The 18,650-nt window shown below is 44.2% G+C and overlaps 1 protein-coding gene and 1 non-coding gene across 3 annotated transcripts in view; one reads left to right on the top strand and one right to left on the bottom strand.

Annotated features, from left to right (window-relative positions):
- The window catches only part of THAP4 (THAP domain containing 4), a 53,939-nt gene that overhangs the window by 12,159 nt on the left and 23,130 nt on the right, over positions 1-18,650 (top strand). Inside the window, exon 1 of one of the 2 annotated variants that reach the window (XM_007669087.4) lies at positions 12,710-12,783. The exons of the other annotated variant lie outside the window; for it this stretch is intronic. Within the exon in view, the coding sequence (XP_007667277.1) occupies positions 12,759-12,783 (25 nt within the window). The 5' untranslated portion in view covers positions 12,710-12,758. Of the gene's footprint in view, positions 1-12,709; positions 12,784-18,650 lie in introns of those variants that run through there. 2 annotated transcript variants of the gene reach the window in all.
- On the bottom strand, positions 711-848 carry LOC114813483. The gene has a single exon (XR_003761200.1). It is a non-coding gene; the product is annotated as a small nucleolar RNA SNORA7 (small nucleolar RNA).

Genomic DNA, 18,650 nt, shown 5'->3' with positions numbered 1-18,650 from the left:
TGCTTAAAACCCTTCTTCCAGACCGCTGATCTATCTCACTGCCACCAGACAGCACTGCTTCTCAGACAATTTCTCCTTAAAACTTCTGCCCCAAGTTCCATTTTTCCACCTTGCTCCTTCACCCTCTAACTCCCACGCTTGCCATCCTGTGTGGGACAGAGATTGTGTCCAACCCGATGAACCTGTATCTACCCAAGCGCTTGACACATACTCAGCACTTAGAAAATACCATAATTATTATAATTATGTGATCTCAGGACCGGGTGTTGATGACTTAGTCGGCAGCAGAATATGGTGTCCGGATCTCTGGTCCATTAGGAGAGATGGGGTTAGGGCTTAAATTGGGGAAGAAGGGAGAGATGAGGAAAGGAAGTGGAAAGAGCACGGACCTGAGTTTGAATTTTGACTCTGCCAGTTGCTTGCTGCTGCTGATGGTATTTGTTAAGTATTTACTATGTGCCAAGCACAATTTTCAGCACTGGGGTCTTATTGTCTCCTGCCGAGTCATTTCCGACCTGTAACAACACCACGGACACATCTCTCCCAGAACGGCCCACTCTCCATCTCCAGTCGTTCTGGTAGAGTATCCAGAGAGTTTTCCTGGTAAAAATATGGAAGTGGTTTACCATTGCCGCCTTCCGCGCAGTAAACTCGATTCTCCACCCTCGACTCTGTCCCATGCCGCTGCTGCCAAGCACGAGTGAGTTTTGACTTGTAGCAGGTTGCCTTCCACTCGCTAGCCACCCGCAAAGCTAGAAATGGAATGGCTATGCCTCTGCTCGATTCTCCCTCCCGTAGCCGAGACTGGTAGAGTACTGGAAACTCTCCAGGTGCCACCCTGAGAGGGGAAGCACTGGGGTAGATACAAGGTTATCAGGTTGGATGCAGTCCCTGTCCCATGTGGACCTCATAGTCTTAATCCCCATTTTACAGATGAGGCAACTGAAGCTCACAGAAGTGAAGTGACTTGCCCCAGATCACATAGCAGACAAGTGATGGAGCGGGGATTAGAACCCAGCTTCTCTGTGGCTTCCAGGCCCTTGCAGTATGGTGACCCTGGGTAAGTCACTTCACTGGGCCTCATTTCTCCTGCTCTCCCTACTTAAACTGAGCCTCATGCAGAACAAAGATTGCGTCCCACCAAATCAACTTGTGTCTACTCCAGCACTTAGAATAGTGTGTGACACATAGTAAGCAATTCCAGATATCACTTAAAGAAAAAAAAGAGCAAGTAGAAACGGGTTAGAATTAGTCACTAGCCACTTCTGCTTCCTCTCCCTTCTGTATCCCAGAGCCAACGTTTCAGCCGGGCCGGGGGATTACAGGTAGCGGTGAGCTGAAAGAGCTGAATACAGTGGTCATCCCCCCAGTAAGTGCTCAATAAATACCACCGATTGATCAGATCTGTCCTTTCAGGGCCAGTGATGAATGTCCAGTGCAGCTGGACGACGTGTTCCTGGCCACCCTAGAAACTTTCATTATTGGCCCAGAAAGGCCAGGTTAATTACGGCGGCCCATGACAGCTGCTCTCATTACACCTAGAGTCTGTTTATCATTGCATTGTATTTTCCCAAGCGCTTAGTGCAGTGCTCTGCACACACAGTAAGTGCTCAATAAATATGATCGAATGAATGAACAAATGGGGAGGAGGAAGAAACCTCTGGTGGCGGCCACTGTCTCCGACATTGCGCCCACAGCTGAGACCCATTAAGGGTCCCTCCCTAGTTTTGTTGAGGGATGGAACCACCCCCAAAAATAGCATGAGAAGCAGCATGGCGTAGTGCATAGAGCACGGGCCTGGGAGTCAGGAGGTCATGGGTTCTAATCCCGGTCTCTCCCACCTGTCTGCTGTGTGACCTTGGGCAAGCCACATCACTTCTCTGTGCCTGTTACCTCACCTGTAAAATGGGGTTTGAGACTGTGAGCCCCAAGTGGGACAGGAACTGTGTCCAACCCGATTTGTTTGTATACATCTTAATGCTTAGTACTTTGGCACATAGTAAGCACTTAAAAAAATACCATGATTATTATTATTAATAATGAATATGACCATCCCATCCATTTCAGGATGCCTGGAAATTTTACCAGCGAAAATAAGTCTGCTGCTATTCCCAGCATCCCCCCCCCAGCTTGCCTTGACGGAGCCATGTCTCACCACCTTTTGACTGGCTCCGTTTGGGTTTGTCCAAGCATGCTCAGGACTAGGTTGAAACAGCCTCATGGGTCAGTATTTAAAATTTAACGTCAAGTCACGTGAAAAAGTTGTGGGAACTCGATAAGTTAGAGCACCTGTCAAACCTGTCCAGTTCTCAAGACCCTGGCATCAAGTCAAGATTAAGTTGAGGATTATGGGAATATGCCTTTACTCTGTGATAACCCAAGATAGTGATCCTTTCCCAATTAAAATTTATGATTGAAGGTGAAATAGCTATTTGATATCGTGTAGGTAAATAAAAATGCGCTGGACATGTAATAGTTTGGTTTCATCTAGCAGTCTTACCTGGGTTTAGAAAAATCCACAAATTAGCTCTTCAAAAATTTCTGTGCATATGGAGTAAATTGATTTTATGCAGGGAGAGGTGCGTGTTTATCATCTCCTGTAAAATTGGGGTATGCTTTTCTAAGCTTTCCCTCTACACCTCCTCCCTGCTCTGGTATTCCAATTAAGTATAAGCCGACATTATAAGTAGGTCAAAATTGTTGCCAGCATTTCATACCATACTAGCCTGCTACAATTCATTGAAGCAATACTGCAAATAGGTTGTGCAAGTTTGATGTGGATTACTGGAAGCTAAAAAGATCCAAATTGGTAGAAATTCTATAACTCTAGGGGATTTGTTCTTGAAGAACCTTTTGCTGTGATGGCAGAGTGGAGGGAGCATGGGCCTGGGAGTCAAAAGATCATGCTTTCTAATCTTGGGTCTGCCACTCGTCTGCTGTGTGACCTTGGGCAAGTCACTTCACTTCTCGGGCCTCAGTTACCTCCTCTGTAAAATGGGTATTGAGACTGTGGGCCCACATGGGATAGGGACTGTGTCCAACCCCATTTCTTGTATCCACCTCAGTGCTTAGTACGGTGCCTGGCACACAGTAAGCGCGTAATAAATACCGTAATAGTAATAATAATTATTGTGATGGGGAAATTTTTTGATAGAGTAATCGTTGATTCAGTAATTCATGGGTTAAGAAATAGTTTGAAGATATCACCATGACAAATATTTTTCTGTACCAATTTGTTATTGGTATATCTGCCTTTAGCAGAACATTTCTCTCCCTTGCTACTAATTTTTATTTTACTTCCTTAAATGCTGTAAAGTGGCAAAATCATAAAGGTAAACAAGCTACTGGGGAGCATAGCAGCGTCACACCTTGACTGTCACCAAGTGCCTAAAGGTAACAGTTTCTTCCTTTCCACACCAGGTTGACTGGTGCCAACTTGTGGGTCATGTTATCCCACAACAGAACCGTGGAAGGAACAGTCCCTAATCATTCCATTGTGTCGTATCCAAATCATGTGACGAAAGCCTGTATTTTAACAGAACTGGGTGTATCTGACTGATCTGAAGGAAAGAGATGGGCCAGATAAATCCAGTCGGTCCTTTTGTGCAACTCTGCCTGAACTTTCTCACCATCCTCCTTCCTTGTGGAAGGACCCACCTAACCAACTTGAAATATCCCCCCCACCACAGCCTCAAATCTTAAAGGTGTCCCACAGTTGTAGAAATGGAAAATGGGAAAGACAGACTCCCCTGTCAGTATCCCAGAGATATGTGCAAACTGGCTTCTAATAATTTGCACTTTTTTGGTCATTCGTATTAATTGTTCATTATTTATTTGAGTTTATATAATACTATCTTTATAAGAGGCTCAAATAGTACTCGTAAGTGATCTAAAATTTAAATAAATCTATCAAAATTAAGCCCTAGTCTTAATTTTTAATGATTTTATTGAGAACCTGGATAAATGAATTGAAATAGGCTGTTGAAATTTGCCAAAATACTTAATTGGGCCAGCTTGCCCCCAACTTCAGAAGGAGTGAATGAAATGCAGAATGATCCTGATAGCTTTGGAAAAGATTCCTCAAAAGAGGATTATAATACTAATAATTATGGTATTTAAGCACTCACTGTGTGCCAGGCACTGTACTGAGCACTATGGTGGATATACGGATAAAATTCAGCTGGGCCAGGTGGAAGGTAGGTAATACACTTAACGGATTTAAATCGGCAAACCACATCAATACCAGATGGGGACAGACTGTCTAAGAACTCCTCCATTTCTTTTCTACCTCTGAATTTGCGCTATCTCAATTTTAAGAAATGTCTCACAAGCTAGAATGCTTGTCCCAATTTCTCTGGAAAAACAGGCTACTTATCTGAACCGTATGCCACCTTGTAATACAACGTTTTATCAGATTATATTTGCCTAAATTTTCTGCATTTTTTTCCTCCAATGTGAAATGTCACAGTATTTTCGTATTTTTTCTATACTGCCTTCCTGGTTCACATAGGCTCTTAACAGAAGGATATGTTCAGAGCAGATGAGTAGGCTGACAGTTGGTGAATTGCCTGTTAAACTCCTCTTGCAATGTGGACTAATGCGTAGTAAGTGCTTAACAAATACCATAAAGAGTGTGCCAGGCACTGTACTAAGGCTGGGGTAAATACAAGGTAATCCAGGTTGGACACAGTCCCTGTCCCACATAGAGCTCTGTGACAGTCTTCTCTGCCAAACCTGCTTGCCGTGTCGAAGAGGAGGAGAGCTGGGACCACTTGGGTGTCCACAGCAGGTGATGTGGGTGCCGATAGGCCTAACACCTGCTCTGGGGGTGATGAACGCCAATCTTAGGGAGCTTTCCGGTGGAGCAGAGGAAACGACACGCATGTAGCCTCTGCTTTCATTTCCTTTGTTGTGGAAGCTTCCCAGAAAGAGAAGAACTACATCACTTTCCAAGTAACAATTATGGTGCTTGTTAAGTGCTTATTATGTGCCAAGCACTGCTCCAAGCCCTGGAACTGTGCCTATTTTACATCTGTTACTTGCATATTAGGTGCAGGCATATGAGTTAGTCAATTCGTTGACATAATTGATTCTTTTTTTAAAAATTGAGGGTTTTTTTTCATTCCATAGGAAAAATAGAACATGGCACCATCCGTGACTGTAAAGGGAATCCTGTTGCATAGAACAACATCAAATGCCATTATTAGGTCAGAGCAGGGGGTCCAGCCAGCTAGCATTCCATCATTGACACATGTCTGGAGAAACAGGATGGTGGTGCTAGCCCTCAGCCACAGTTTGCGATGTACCATTTACTCTTCTAACTTTTCCTCTAGTAATCTTCTATAGACTGCTCATCTATGCATCAATCTAAACCCGCCTTGAACCTGCTTCCCCCTCTTCCTGTGATAACCAATTCAAAGTTTCAGCTGTCTTTGATTTGTTACTCACCTAAAATGAACTCTTGCATTACAGCAAATATGTCCCATTAAATTAAACTTAAAATAAAACTTGAATTCACCCTTTAGATGAGGAGAGTATCCCCTGGCTGTTAGCAATCCATTCCATGTTCAGTTGCCCTCTTCCTTTCCAGTTTTGAAGTTTTTGTTTTGTTTTTTATGGTATTAAGCTCTTACTGTGTGCCAAGCACTGAACTAAACTTTGGGGTGGATGCAAGCTAATCAGGTTGGACACAGGCCCTGCCCCACTTGGGGCTCACAGTGTTAATCCCCATTTTCTAGATGAGGTAACTGAGGCCCAGAGAAGTGAAGTGATTCACCCAAGAGAAAATGGAAAATGGGGGCAGACAAGCAGACTAGTGGCGGAGCCGGGCTCCGAAAGCAGGTCCTTCTGAATCTCTGGCCCGTGTTCTATCCGTTAGACCACGCTGCGCCTCACTGTATTTTTCTGGTAATTTGCTTTTGAACCTGTTGCTTTTCTCAGCAAATGATTGACTCTGCATAATAGGCCATGTTTTTGTTACCCTAGCCTTTCTGATTAAGTGGAGAGAGTTGGGTTGCCTTACCAAGGGACTCCACTCCAACCATGTTTCTCAGTCGCTTCTATTTACTCCACAAGTTAGAGTTCTCCAGAAGTTAGATCTACACTCAGATTGTGCACAGGGCCAGATAGCTTGCCCTTCATGAAAGTCTCCACATTAGACCTGTATTTTCTACAGAACTAAGGCTCTGTATTTTCCTGAAGCTTACATTAAAAACAAAAGTACACCTCACCTGTATATCTGCAGATCACATTCTCTGTCCATTGCTAAGAGCAGCACTCAAACCCACAGAGACTAAGTGTTCGTTTGACTGTGGACTGTCCAGTCTACTAGACTACCACCACTCCTCTGTAAACTCGTTGTGGGCAGGGAACATGATAGCTAATAATGTCGTTCTCTCCCAAGCACCCAGTATAGCGCTCTGATTGTACTAAGTGCTCAGTAAATGCAATTGATTGAGGTAATGTCTTGCAGAGGTGGCAATCTTTGTTAGAACTATATAAACAACGAAACTTTTCAACCAGTGATATTTATTGAGCGCTTATGGTGGGCAGAACGCTGTCCTAAGGGCTTGGAAAAATACAATACGGTATAGTTGATTGACATGATCCCTGCCTTCAAGGCTCTTGTAGTCTACAGGGAGAGCCAGACATTAAAGTAGAATAGGGACAGGGGAAATAGAAGAGCATAAGAATATTCACATAAGTATTGTGGGGCTTGGGTCAGTATCTAAGTGCTTAAAGACGTAGACAGCCAAGTGCATAGTTAATTCAGAGGGGAGGAAGGTTAGGGCTCCCATCCTGAGCGGAGACAATGCCTGAGCTAGGCTCAGGCTGATTATGAAGGTTTATATCATTCCCTTAGTACAGTGCTCTGCACACAGTAAGCGCTCAGTAAATATGATTGAATGAATTCCCTCTAGCTGAAATTTATTTATTTATTGGTATTAAGTGCTTACTATAGGCCAGGCACTGAACTGTTTGGGGGTAGATATAAATTGATCAGATTAGACGCAGTCCATGGCCCACAGGGGCTCACAGTCTTAATTCTCATTTTACAGATGAGGTAACTAAGGCCCAGAGAAGTGAAGTGACTTACCCCTGGTCACACAGCAAACAGGTGACGGAGTGGGATTAGAATCCAGGCCCTTCTGACTCCCAGGCCTGTGTTTTATCCACTACGCCACGCTGCTTCTTTCACCCCTCTTTTGATTGTCATTTAGGGAATCTCTTCAGGTCCTTCTGCTTATTGCCCAATAGGAGATATGTTGCTGGCCACCCTTACCCTAATCCCACCCCAGTACCACCAGGCCTGAGGAACCAAGCCCCTTCCCTCAAGATAAGTTCAGGTGAAAGAGGTTGGGGCTGAACCCTGTCAAAGGGTGAGATCCGTTAATCAATGGTATCTTTTGAGCGCTAACTTTGCGCAGAGTACTGCTAAGTGCTTGGGAGAGAACAGGGTTGGTAGACACATTCCCTGCCCTCAAGGAGTTTATAAGTCTAGTGGGGTGGAGGTTTCTCATAGCTGCTCCCAGGAGGGAGAAGTTGAGGATCAAGATGAGCAACCCCTTGGGAACCAAAGGGCAGGCCGGTGATGATCAGAGAGAGTCCAGGCAAGCTGGCTCCTTTCTCCCTGCAGTGAGGACGGGACCCAGGCATCCAGACCCTAACAAACTAGATATGCTCAGTTTTGCAAGACCACTTAGTTTACATGCTTGCCCACCCATATGGATGCACACGGATCAAAACTCCTCTCTACAGAGATGCCTTTGTTATATTAATCACATTCTTAGTTGATCGTCCTTTACTCACATGCGTTACACCGTAAATTTCACTCCTTGTCAGTGCATCTTCACCAGCATTTCACACAGACAGCTCCTTGGATGATCAGCACTGCCACCATCTGTTCCCTGGCTGCAGAATTTAAGATTGTTCCGTTGGAGCATTCTTGCCGGGGAGAACCCCAAAACAGATAGTTCCTCTGGGCCGGTTTTGTGCTGGTTCGTTGCATGCTGGTGCTAAAGCGGCCTAATAGCATCCATGCATGGCTCATTAGCCTGGAATCTGCAGTGGCACCTTAGAGCACCAAGCACTGCTCCTGTGGGTCTAGCGATAGAACGGTGCAATCACCTAAACCTGAGCAGGTCTTTTGGCACATACTTCTGCTGTGAAGTAGACACACTAGGTGGCTTAGAGCTGCACAACCTGACTGTTTCTCTCAGGTTTAAGATCATCATTAGCATTTATTATGTTCCTCAGCATGCAAAACACTGGGCTAGTGCTTAGGAGCATTCAGTGAAAGCAAAAAACATGGGCCTTGCCCTTGACAAGCTTACACTCCTTGAACTTGATCTACTGGGAGAAAGGCAAACACAAGTGGCATGTGTACTATGGAAACAGATGCAACTGGTAACGAGCAAATGGTGGATAAGTACATGACTAAATAAATAAATAAACCAACATAAGCACAAGTGCTGAGGGTGGCCTATGGGATGACTTGATCAGGGAGGAGTCAGGGAATGGCTTTGTGGAAGAGGTGGTGATTTAGGAAGGCTCTGAAAGTGGGGAGGGATATGGTGACTTCAGTCCACAGCATCTAAGACCACACAGCTGGCAGAATGACAGCATTTTTAGCCCAATCCCAGAGCCTGTCATCGCCCTACACTTGCAGAGTGGGGCAAAAGTCTCGGAAGGTACAGAAATTCACTCAGTAATAAATAATAATTATGAGATTTAAGCACTTTGTGCCAAGCACTGTTCTAAGTGCTGCAAGGTATTCAGGTTGTCCCACTTGGGGCTCACAGTCTTAATCCCCAGTTTCCAGATGAGGTAACTGAGGCACCGGGAGGTTAAGTGGATTGCCCAAGGTCACATAGCAGACAAGGTCTCTGCCTTCATGCGGGCATATTTAATCTCATCCATTTACTTATATCTGTATGGTGGGAATCTCACCACTTTAGCCCCGAGTTGGGAAGCAGTGTCACTTAAGAGAAAGAGCACGGGCCTGGAATCAGATGACCTGAGTTCTGATCCCCGCTCTGCCACTTGTCTGGGGTGTGACCTTGGGCAAACCGCTCCACTTCTGTGCCTCAGTTACCTCATCTGTAAAATGGGGATTAAGACTGTGAGTCCCATGTGGGACAGGGGCTGCGTCCAATCTGATTGCCTCGATTCTACCCCAACACTTAGTATAATGCCTGGAACAGAGCAAGTGCTTAACAAATACTGTTTTTTTAAAAAAAGTTGTTTAGATAAGGCAATCTTTTCAGGGCCTGATCTGAAGAAGAGAGCAAAAGGGATGTTGTTTTGAGCAGCAGAAGCTTCTCAGTTCGCATCCTTCGGAGCTCGAGCAAGAAAATAGCCACTCAGAACCATATGTGGTTGACATGGTCCACGAAGGCACCAGCTCTGCGTCTCTTCAGTTTATAGGCACGATATGATTGTTGCAAGCACTAACCTTAGTTGTGTAATTTGCATGCATGCTGCATAGGTCTTGGCTTTCTGCTCAGTTTTGCACCTGCACAGGGCTTTCAAAGCAATCTGCTGATTGCTCCTTTTCTTCTTTACGATGCAAATGAGTAGCACATATAGTGCTTCTCTCACCTACTTAGGATTGGTGGGGAACAGTTACCCAGCCCTCTCTTTAGGGCCTTGGACCTGTCATTCTTTCCCTTTGGGTGATAGCCCCCTACAGCAGGAACCCAGATATCTACTCGGGCAGCGAGACCTCTATGTCTTCTCAAATCTTACTCCCATCTTGGGATCACTGCCACCTGTCTTCCCATGTGAGGTTAGCCTCCTTTTAGATCTGTGGCCACTGGTAAGGTAGCCATTTATCTAGTTTTATACTGGACAGTTTGCTTTTTCAACTGGCCCGTCCACTGTCCAGTACTGTGGGGGGGGTGGGGGGGGGTGGGTATAAGAGTTCAACAAAGGGGTGCCTGGTATTCTTGAATGTCATCAGTGGCCACCCAAACCACCTGGCTATTGCTACAAACTCTTTCCAATTTAAGGCAATTTCCCAAGCAGCCTGTTGCTCAGTAACATTTGGTTGACTATTGATTGCTTCAATGGCCCTGAGAACCTACGAGGAGAGGCAGTCTTCGATCAGAGACATTTTGAGTTCATTCCACCCACATATTTGGTCTGTCACCAAATCCTCTTGGTTCTACCTTCCCAACATTGGTAAAATCCACCCTCTCCTCTCCATCCAAACTGCTGCCATGCTGATCCAAGCACTCATCTTATCCCGCCCTGACTATTGCATCTGCCTCCTCTCCGACCTCCTGGCCTCCAGTCTGTCCCCACTCCAATCCACTCTCTGCTGCCCGTATCATTTATCAACAACAACGTTCATCCCATGTCTCCACTTCTCAAGAACCTCCAAAGACCGCCCATCCACCTTGGCATCGAACAGAAACTTCTTACCATTGGTTTTTAAAGCACTCAATCAGTTCGTCCCATCCTGCCTCACCTCAGTAATCTACTACAGTCCAGCCCACACACTCCTCTCCTCTAGCACCAGTTTACTCACTCTACCCGTTCTCATCTGTCTCACCACCAACTCCTTTCCCACATTATCCTCTTAGCTTGGAACTTCCTCCTCTTCCTCCATATATTCCAGACAACCACTCTCCCAACATCAAAGCATTACTAAGGTCACATCTCCTCCAAGAAGCCTTCCCCGATTAAGCCGTCATTACTCCTGCTCTCTTTCCCTTCTGCATCTACACACTTTGGTCTGTGACCTTTTGACATTTGATATTCACCCCACCCCCAATCCTCTTTAAATTATATATTATAAATTATTCATTCACATTAATGTCAGTCTCCCCCTCAAGACTATGAGCACACTTTGGGCAGGGAATGTGTTTGATGTTGTATTGCACTCTCCCAAGCACTTAGTATGGTGTTTTGCATACAGTAAGGGCTCAATAAATACGATTTATAATAATTTCTGCACTTAGCACTCAATATGGTTGATTGATTGAATTACATTGAATAGTTCATTCCCAGTTTCACCTTTACAAAACTAGCCTCCTTTTGGCACTAGCTTGGGGTCTTTGGGCAGTGGGCACCTGAGAGCCATGGGAAAATGGTAAAATAATTTTTAAAACTGCAGATGGGTGGGCCAGGGGCCTGAGGGGAGGGCCTTAGGCTTGATCACCAGGCTGAGTCACTAGGGAGAGTCAAGCTGCCCATTTTATGTCGTGAAGTAAAAGTCAGCTCTACTAAAGTGAAACCTTTGATTCAATACAAATACATTAGAGTAGCTATATACCTGCTCTGTTATTGAATGAGTTCCCAGTTCGGGGTAATTTTGGTGGAAATAGGGTAGTCAGCCTTGGTTCAGGGCCAAATCTCCCATTTATAACATTGTTCCGAAAAGAAAATTGGTTTTCGATTTGCAACTCTCTGATTTAAGACACAGTTTTAAGGAACCCATTGTGTTTCGTAAGTCTGAAAATTGTCTCGACCTTCACCTGTTGTCAAGCCAATAGACCAGGTGAGAACAGTCTTCATTCTTTCACATGGCTTTGTGTACTTCCCAGGGCCTCTCAATTGTAAGACCTCATGCCATTATGAGTCCCACTCAGACCAGTTTCCCCATTCTTTCTCCATTTCCCCTGGTGAGAATTGCAGATTGTAGAGCAGGCATATCAAACATATTCCTGTGCAGGATTTGAACATATATCTGTCTGATGGGCTGTACTTAAAAAACTGCAAACTATCAATAAATTATTTGTAAAATGATTTTTGACCTGATGCATAGAGAAGTAGCGTGGCTCAGTGGAAAAAGCACAGGTTGGGGAGTCAGAAATCATGGGTTCAAATCCTGGCTCCTCTGCTTATCAGCTGTGTGACTTTGAGCAAGTCACTTAAATAAATAAAAATAAATTGTGGTATTTGTTAAGCGCTTACTATGTGCAAAGCACTGTTTTAAGCGCTGGGGGATACAAGGTGATCAGGTTGTCCCACATGGGGCTCACAGTTTTAATCCCCGTTTGACAGATGAGGTAACTGAGGCACAGAGAAGTTAAGTGACTTGCCCAAGGTCACGCAGCTAACTAGCAGCAGGGCCGGGATTAGAACCCGTGATCTCTGACTCCCAAGCCCATGCTCTTTCCACTGAGCCACGCTGCTTCTCACTTCTCTGTGCCTCAGTGACCTCATCTGCAAAATGGGGATTAAGACTTTGAGCCCCATCTGGGACAACCTGATTACATTGTATCCCCCCAGTGCTTAGAACAGTGCTTTGCACATAGTGAGCACTTACCAAATGCCAACATTATCATTATTATTATCATTATTATTATTATTATTAATTGGAACAAATATTGCAGTTGCCATGGACCCTGAGGCTAGGTTGCCTACCCTGAACAATGTCGGCAAATAGAGGCACAATCAGGTCCCATTTTTGCTACTGATTTTAGAGTTCAGATCCCAGGGTCAAATCACACGCATGCTTCGGCATGTGCCCTCCTGGTTTTACAGGAAGGGGGATTCTCCCAGAGACGTCACATTATCCACTTCTTGTCATTTATGCCTAGTTTTCCCTGTTTGAGTGAGCTGACCTTCCCCCACCCACGCTATTATCATGATCTAGTCTTTTCCCCGGGGAAGCAGTCCTTTAAAATAAAACTACGTCTCCCAGGATGCACTTCCCAATAAAACCTCCGAGATCATTTCCCGTTCAACCATTTAAGAACCTTGGTGCAAGGCATTTCCTGGTGAACAGTCTGTAAAGGACCTTGCCAGACATGGCCACCAGTGCAGAGAGCACAGGTATGGTAAGCCTATTTTACGTTATCAGATGAGAAATTAATTTTTTCCAGAAGTTTTCAATAGACTGGTAGTGCATCTAGATTTTGAGTCAGATGCTCTTAAAGGTATTTGAGAGAAAAGCACCAAATCTGAAGAGGTGTCATTCAGGTGACCTTCCTGAATTATTTGAAAACTCCCAAGTACTTGACAAGAAGGTTAGGTCCCAAACCTAATTTCCTTGCAATTTATTTTTATTTTTTTTTTAGAAAATCCAGTGTAAAACCTTTTGTTTTCCTTCTGTATTGTAATAAGAATTGTAGTGAAAATTTACACAGCTCAAGAACCTGGTAATGATGTAAGGCGCTCTTCGTCTCTTTCTCTGACCTAAGCCCAAAGGAGATCGGAAGACAAACTACAGAAAACAGATTTCAGAAACAGAGCAGCCTTTGCTGGTTTTGGTTGAGACTTTTCAACCACGTGTGTAATACTTGTTCTGCAGTCTGTCATCGAGTCCTAACCTGAAGAAAATGAAAACAGCCAGGAGGGAGATGAAACAGTTGCCACAGCAGATCTGGTTGGGTTGCCACAACGGTCTGAAAACTTCTCCTTTATATCCCTGAGTCCCTAAATTCACTTAAGTCTTAATGCTATGAAAAAGTTTGCGTGTGTTCTTGGACATAAACGCTTCAGGAAAATCATAACTTTTCCACTGAAAATGGATTCATCTAGGAAAAATCAGTGTCTGGTATTCCCTTTATTGTTTTCAGATATTGTAGCGTAATAGTCACTCATTTTAACAGATTCATCCATGAAAACAAGACTGGACAGACCCACCCACATTCTGCAAAGTAACATGTCGCGTTTCTGAGGGCAGGTGATAGCTGGATTGTCAGAATATAACTATTTGCCTGAAAGAATTGTTCAAACCTTATCTGAAAAACTCAATAGATCATTTATAGGAAATTACAGTCTTTAATCCAGTAATTTCAGAGTTAAAATCATCGATATTGGCCCAGTGGGTTTCTGAAATAGTCAAGACCGAAAACCATTACCACCAACTTACAATGACTGTGACTCAGGTTGCTTCACCTTCTTGAGTCTGTTTACTTCTTTCCTTGTTTCTCCTACATTTTCCCTTTCTCAGCTAATTGTTCCAAGAAATCCTTCCCTTCTGATGTTTTGACTAAAATGTGAAGATTGTAAATATTGACCAAATCGGTTTAGACTATGGTGAAGCTTTATATGTTAGTACTTACCTAATAAAACCAGTTACTCTTAGATGGTGTTAAAGCTGCCTTGTCAAATAAATGGCATGGTGTGGAGAAGCAGCACGGCGTAGTGGATAGAGCACAGGCCTGGGAGTCAGAAGACCATGAGTTCTAATCCTGACTCCACCACTTGTCTGCTGTGTGACCTCGGGCCAGTCACTTCACTTCTTTGTACCTCAGTTACCTCAGCTGTAAAATGGGGATTGAAACTGAGCCCCACATGGGACAGGGACTGTGTCCAATTAGATTTGCTTGCATCCACCCCAGCACTTAGTGCAGTGCCTGGCAAATAGTAAGTGCTTAACAAATACCATAATTACTATTATTATTATTAACAAATACCATCATCATTATTATTATTATAAAACAGTATCCAGATGTGTTAGGACTAGGATCTCAGGTGCTGCTGTTCTAAGCAAAAGACTTCCAAATCATCACAAAACCTTTCACACCCTGCCTTATGCAGCAGCAAGAGTGAAAAAGAAAGAAGATCCTTTTAAATTGAGCTAAATTCACAAGTGGGCATGTGCTTTGTTTTATTCTTGTTTTATTATCCAAAAGCCCATTTTCATTATCATGTAAGCCCTCTACGCAACAGCTTTCTGGTAAATTTTAAAATATTAATTTTGGAGTAAAAAAAATGGGAGCCCCCAGTTTCTAAAATGCTCAACTAAAACTCAACGGACCTCTCCGTAATCCCATATCACAACAGGAATACCAAGCGTACGCAGTTGGGAAGAACCCCAACAAATGAAGAGGTGGAATGAATTCTGTTGTACTGTCCTCTCCTGAGCGCTTAGTACAGTGCTCTGCATACAGTAAGAGCTCAATAAAAACCATGGATGATTTTGTTTTTTTGTTTTTGTTTTCAAGCTGGGCTAATTGGACTAGCATAATCAACCTCTTTAGATTGTAAATCCCTGGATGGGTCAGTGGGGTGGCAGAGAGGGCAAATCTCCTCAATGCCAATTTAAGTCAAAGCTCAATAAGTGATCATATCAGGTTTTATTGCATTTTTCCAAGTCCCAGGATCTCTCATTTTTAAGAATTGGTCAAGTAGATCCGAAGTGATTCCGGAGAAAAAGGTATGCAGTATTGAATCTAAAATGAAAAGAGAAAATAAAGATGATGCAAATAGATGATTTAGTAGAAAAAACTGACAACTTAAATTCCTTGAAAACTTTTTGTTCTCCCTCTCCCATGCCTACCTTCCTCTATGCCCTCTTCTTCCCTCTCTTTCCCTTCCCCATACATACCAAATCAACTACTTAATTAACTTTGGGATCTCTTGATGGAAAACTCTTGAGAGAAGGCCCCCTTCTTAAATCAAATTATATCTTAGGAGCTACCTTTTATATATTTTCAAGAGTACCCACCTATGTAGGGAACTTATTGTTTCATCTAGGTTTTCTTATTAATTCTCACAAATTACTGTGTGTGTTGGAGGCAGCTATTATTTACTAATCCCAGAAAAATTTCCGAATGTTTTTCTTCAGTGGATAACAGTTCTTTTTTTGTGTGTATCACGTATCCAGTCCTCTCCTTGACGCCCTCCAATCTGGCTTCCATCCCCTTCACACCACAGAAACAGCCTTCTTGAAGGCCACAAATATTCTCCTTCTTGCCAAATCCAACAGCCTCTACTCCTTCCTAATCCTTCTTGACCTCCCAGCTGTCTTTGACACTGTCGACCACCCCCTTCTCCTGGAAACATGATTCAACCTCAGCTTCACTGACACTGTAGTCTGCATTTCCTATCTCTCTGGCTGTTCATTCTCAGTCTCTTTCAAAGACTCCTCCTCTGCCTCACACGCTGTAGCTGTGGGGGTCCTTCAAGGTTTAGTTCTGAGTCCATTTCTGTTCTTCATCAACATCCACTCCCTTGGAGAACTCATTCGTTCCCACGGCTTCAACTACCACCTCTATGGTGATGATTCCCAAATCTACATCTCCAGCCCTGATCTCTCTCCCTCTCGCATTTCCTCCTGCCTTCAAGACACCTCTACTTGCATGTCCTGGCGTCACCTCAAACTTAACAAGTCTAAAAGAGAACTCCTTGTCTTTGCACCCAAACCCTGCCCTCCCTGTTAGGTGGTTTCTGAAGTTTAAAAATCTGGCTTAAACCCTCATTTCCTCCCTTCTGTTTGGCCCATACTTGCTCCCTTTATTCGCCACCTCCAGCACCTATGTACGTAACCGTAGTTTATATTAATGTCAGTCTCCCCATCAAGACTTTAAGATCACTGTGGGAAGAGAATGTGTCTGTTGTTGTGTCCATTCATTCATTCGATAGTATTTACTGAGCATTTATTGGGTGCAAAGCCTTGTACCAAAGCAAGACTCTTAAGCAGTAGAGTTGTGAAAACCTTCTTTGGTCACTAGGAGGCAGGCAGCACCTAGTCTAGTGATTAGTCTGCCTTGTTGAAGCGATGCTGTTTTCATCACTTGAGAGCCAGAGTTGCCGGTATTTTCATCGCTTTTTAATTGAATGACATAAATTGAGAAAGCTGAGAAGAAAACCATCCATATGATCTTCTCAAATGATGGAGCCAGCGCCTCCGATGTGTGGCGGGAAGCAGATAACCCGAAAATTCCACCGTGAGAAGTTTCAAGATGTTTCATGACCTTAAAATACAACACGATTCATAAATTTGAGTCAGCTCTATATCAGTTTGTTTAAAAAGCTAAAAAGAGCCACAGGCAAGTTTTGGGGCTTAATGTGTAAACTGAGGAACTTAAGGTAACTGAGAAGCTCCATGGTGTGGTGGGCACAGCTTGGTCCCGGGGGTTAGAAGACCTGGGTTCTAATTCCAGCTATGCCACTTGCCTGTCTTGTGACCTTTGGCAAGTCACGGCTTCTCGGCACCTCAGTTTCCCTTTCTGTAAATTGAGAATTCAATACCTGTTTTCCCTCCTGCTGTCACTTTAAACCCAATGTGAGATAGAGACTATGGCCAACCTGGATTACCTTTTATCTACCCTTGTCCTTAGAACAGTGCTTAGCACACAGAGTGTAGACTTGACACTCTAGACTGTAAGCTTGTGCTGGGCAGGGAATGTGTCTGTTGTATTGCTGTACTCAGTTAAGCACTCAGTAAATACTGTTGACTGACTGATTCAGAAAACACTTAAAAAATACCATAATTATGAATCAGATTCCACTGAAGAGTTGCACCTCAGTAGCCCCTTTAGGTGCTGACCAGACCTTTAATTATGTGAACGATAATGAGCCGAAATAAGAAATAAGAATATATTTCGACTCCTAAAGTTTCTGTTTAATTTTTTTCTTCCTGTAGGAAACAACATGACCTAGTGGAAAGAGCATGGGCCTGGATGTCAGGAGACCTGGGTTCTAATCTCGGCTATGCCACTTGCCCGCTGTGTGACCTTGGGCAACTCACTGCCTGAGTTTCCTCTCCTGTAAATTAATCCCCATTTTATATAGACCGTTAGCCGCTTGTGGTACAGGGACTGTGTCCAACCTGATTACAATATCTACAATACCTCTACAATATCGCCAAGATCCGCCCTTTCCTCTCCACCCAAACGGCTACCTTACTATTACGGGCTCTCGTTATATCCCGGCTAGACTACTGTGTCAGCCTTCTCTCTGACCTCCCTTCCTCCTCTCTCGCCCCGCTCCGGTCTATTCTTCACTCCGCTGCCCGGCTCATCTTCCTGCAGAAACGATCTGGGCATGTCACTCCCCTTCTTAAACAACTCCAGTGGTTGCCTATCGACCTCCGCTCCAAACAAAAACTCCTCACTCTAGGCTTCAAGGCTCTCCATCACCTTGCCCCTTCGTACCTCTCCTCCCTTCTCTCTTTCTACCGCCCACCCCGCACGCTCCGCTCCTCTGCCGCCCACCTCCTCGCCGTCCCTCGGTCTCGCCTATCCCGCCGTCGACCCCTGGGTCACGTCCTCCCGCGGTCCTGGAACGCCCTCCCTCCTCACCTCCGCCAAACTGATTCTCTTTCCCTCTTCAAAACCTTACTTAAAAATCACCTCCTCCAAGAGGCCTTCCCAGACTGAGCTCCTCTTCCCCCTCTACTCCCTCTGCCATCCCCCCTTTACCTCTCCGCAGCTAAAGCCTCATTTTCCCCTTTTCCCTCTGCTCCTCCACCTCTCCCTTCCCATCCCCACAGCACTGTACCCGTCCGCTCAACTGTATATATTTTCGTTACCCTATTTATTTTGTTAATGAATTGTACATCGCCTTGATTCTATTTAGTTGCCATTGTTTTTATGAGATGTTCTTCCCCTTGACGCTGTTTAGTGCCATTGTTCTTGTCTGTCCGTCTCCCCCGATTAGACTGTAAGCCCGTCAAACGGCAGGGACTGTCTCTATCTGTTGCCGACTTGTTCATCCCAAGCGCTTAGTACAGTGCTCTGCACATAGTAAGCGCTCAATAAATACTATTGAATGAACTATTGAATGATTACCTTTTATCTACCCCAGTGCTTAGAACGGTGTTTGGCACATGGTGAATACTATTACTGTCAATATTATTGGTATTATAAGCTCTGTCAGAAACAGCGTAAGAACGTATATTGAAAAACTCTGTGCCTTTTTATGTAGTTTTATCAGCAGACACCATCTTTTACTTCATGTTTCAGCTC

This window comes from Ornithorhynchus anatinus, chromosome 7, assembly GCF_004115215.2.
Source record: "Ornithorhynchus anatinus isolate Pmale09 chromosome 7, mOrnAna1.pri.v4, whole genome shotgun sequence".
Classification (NCBI taxonomy): Eukaryota; Metazoa; Chordata; class Mammalia; order Monotremata; family Ornithorhynchidae; genus Ornithorhynchus; species Ornithorhynchus anatinus.
The sequence above is the reverse complement of the archived record's forward strand: the minus strand, read 5'-3'. Positions and strand labels throughout refer to the sequence as shown.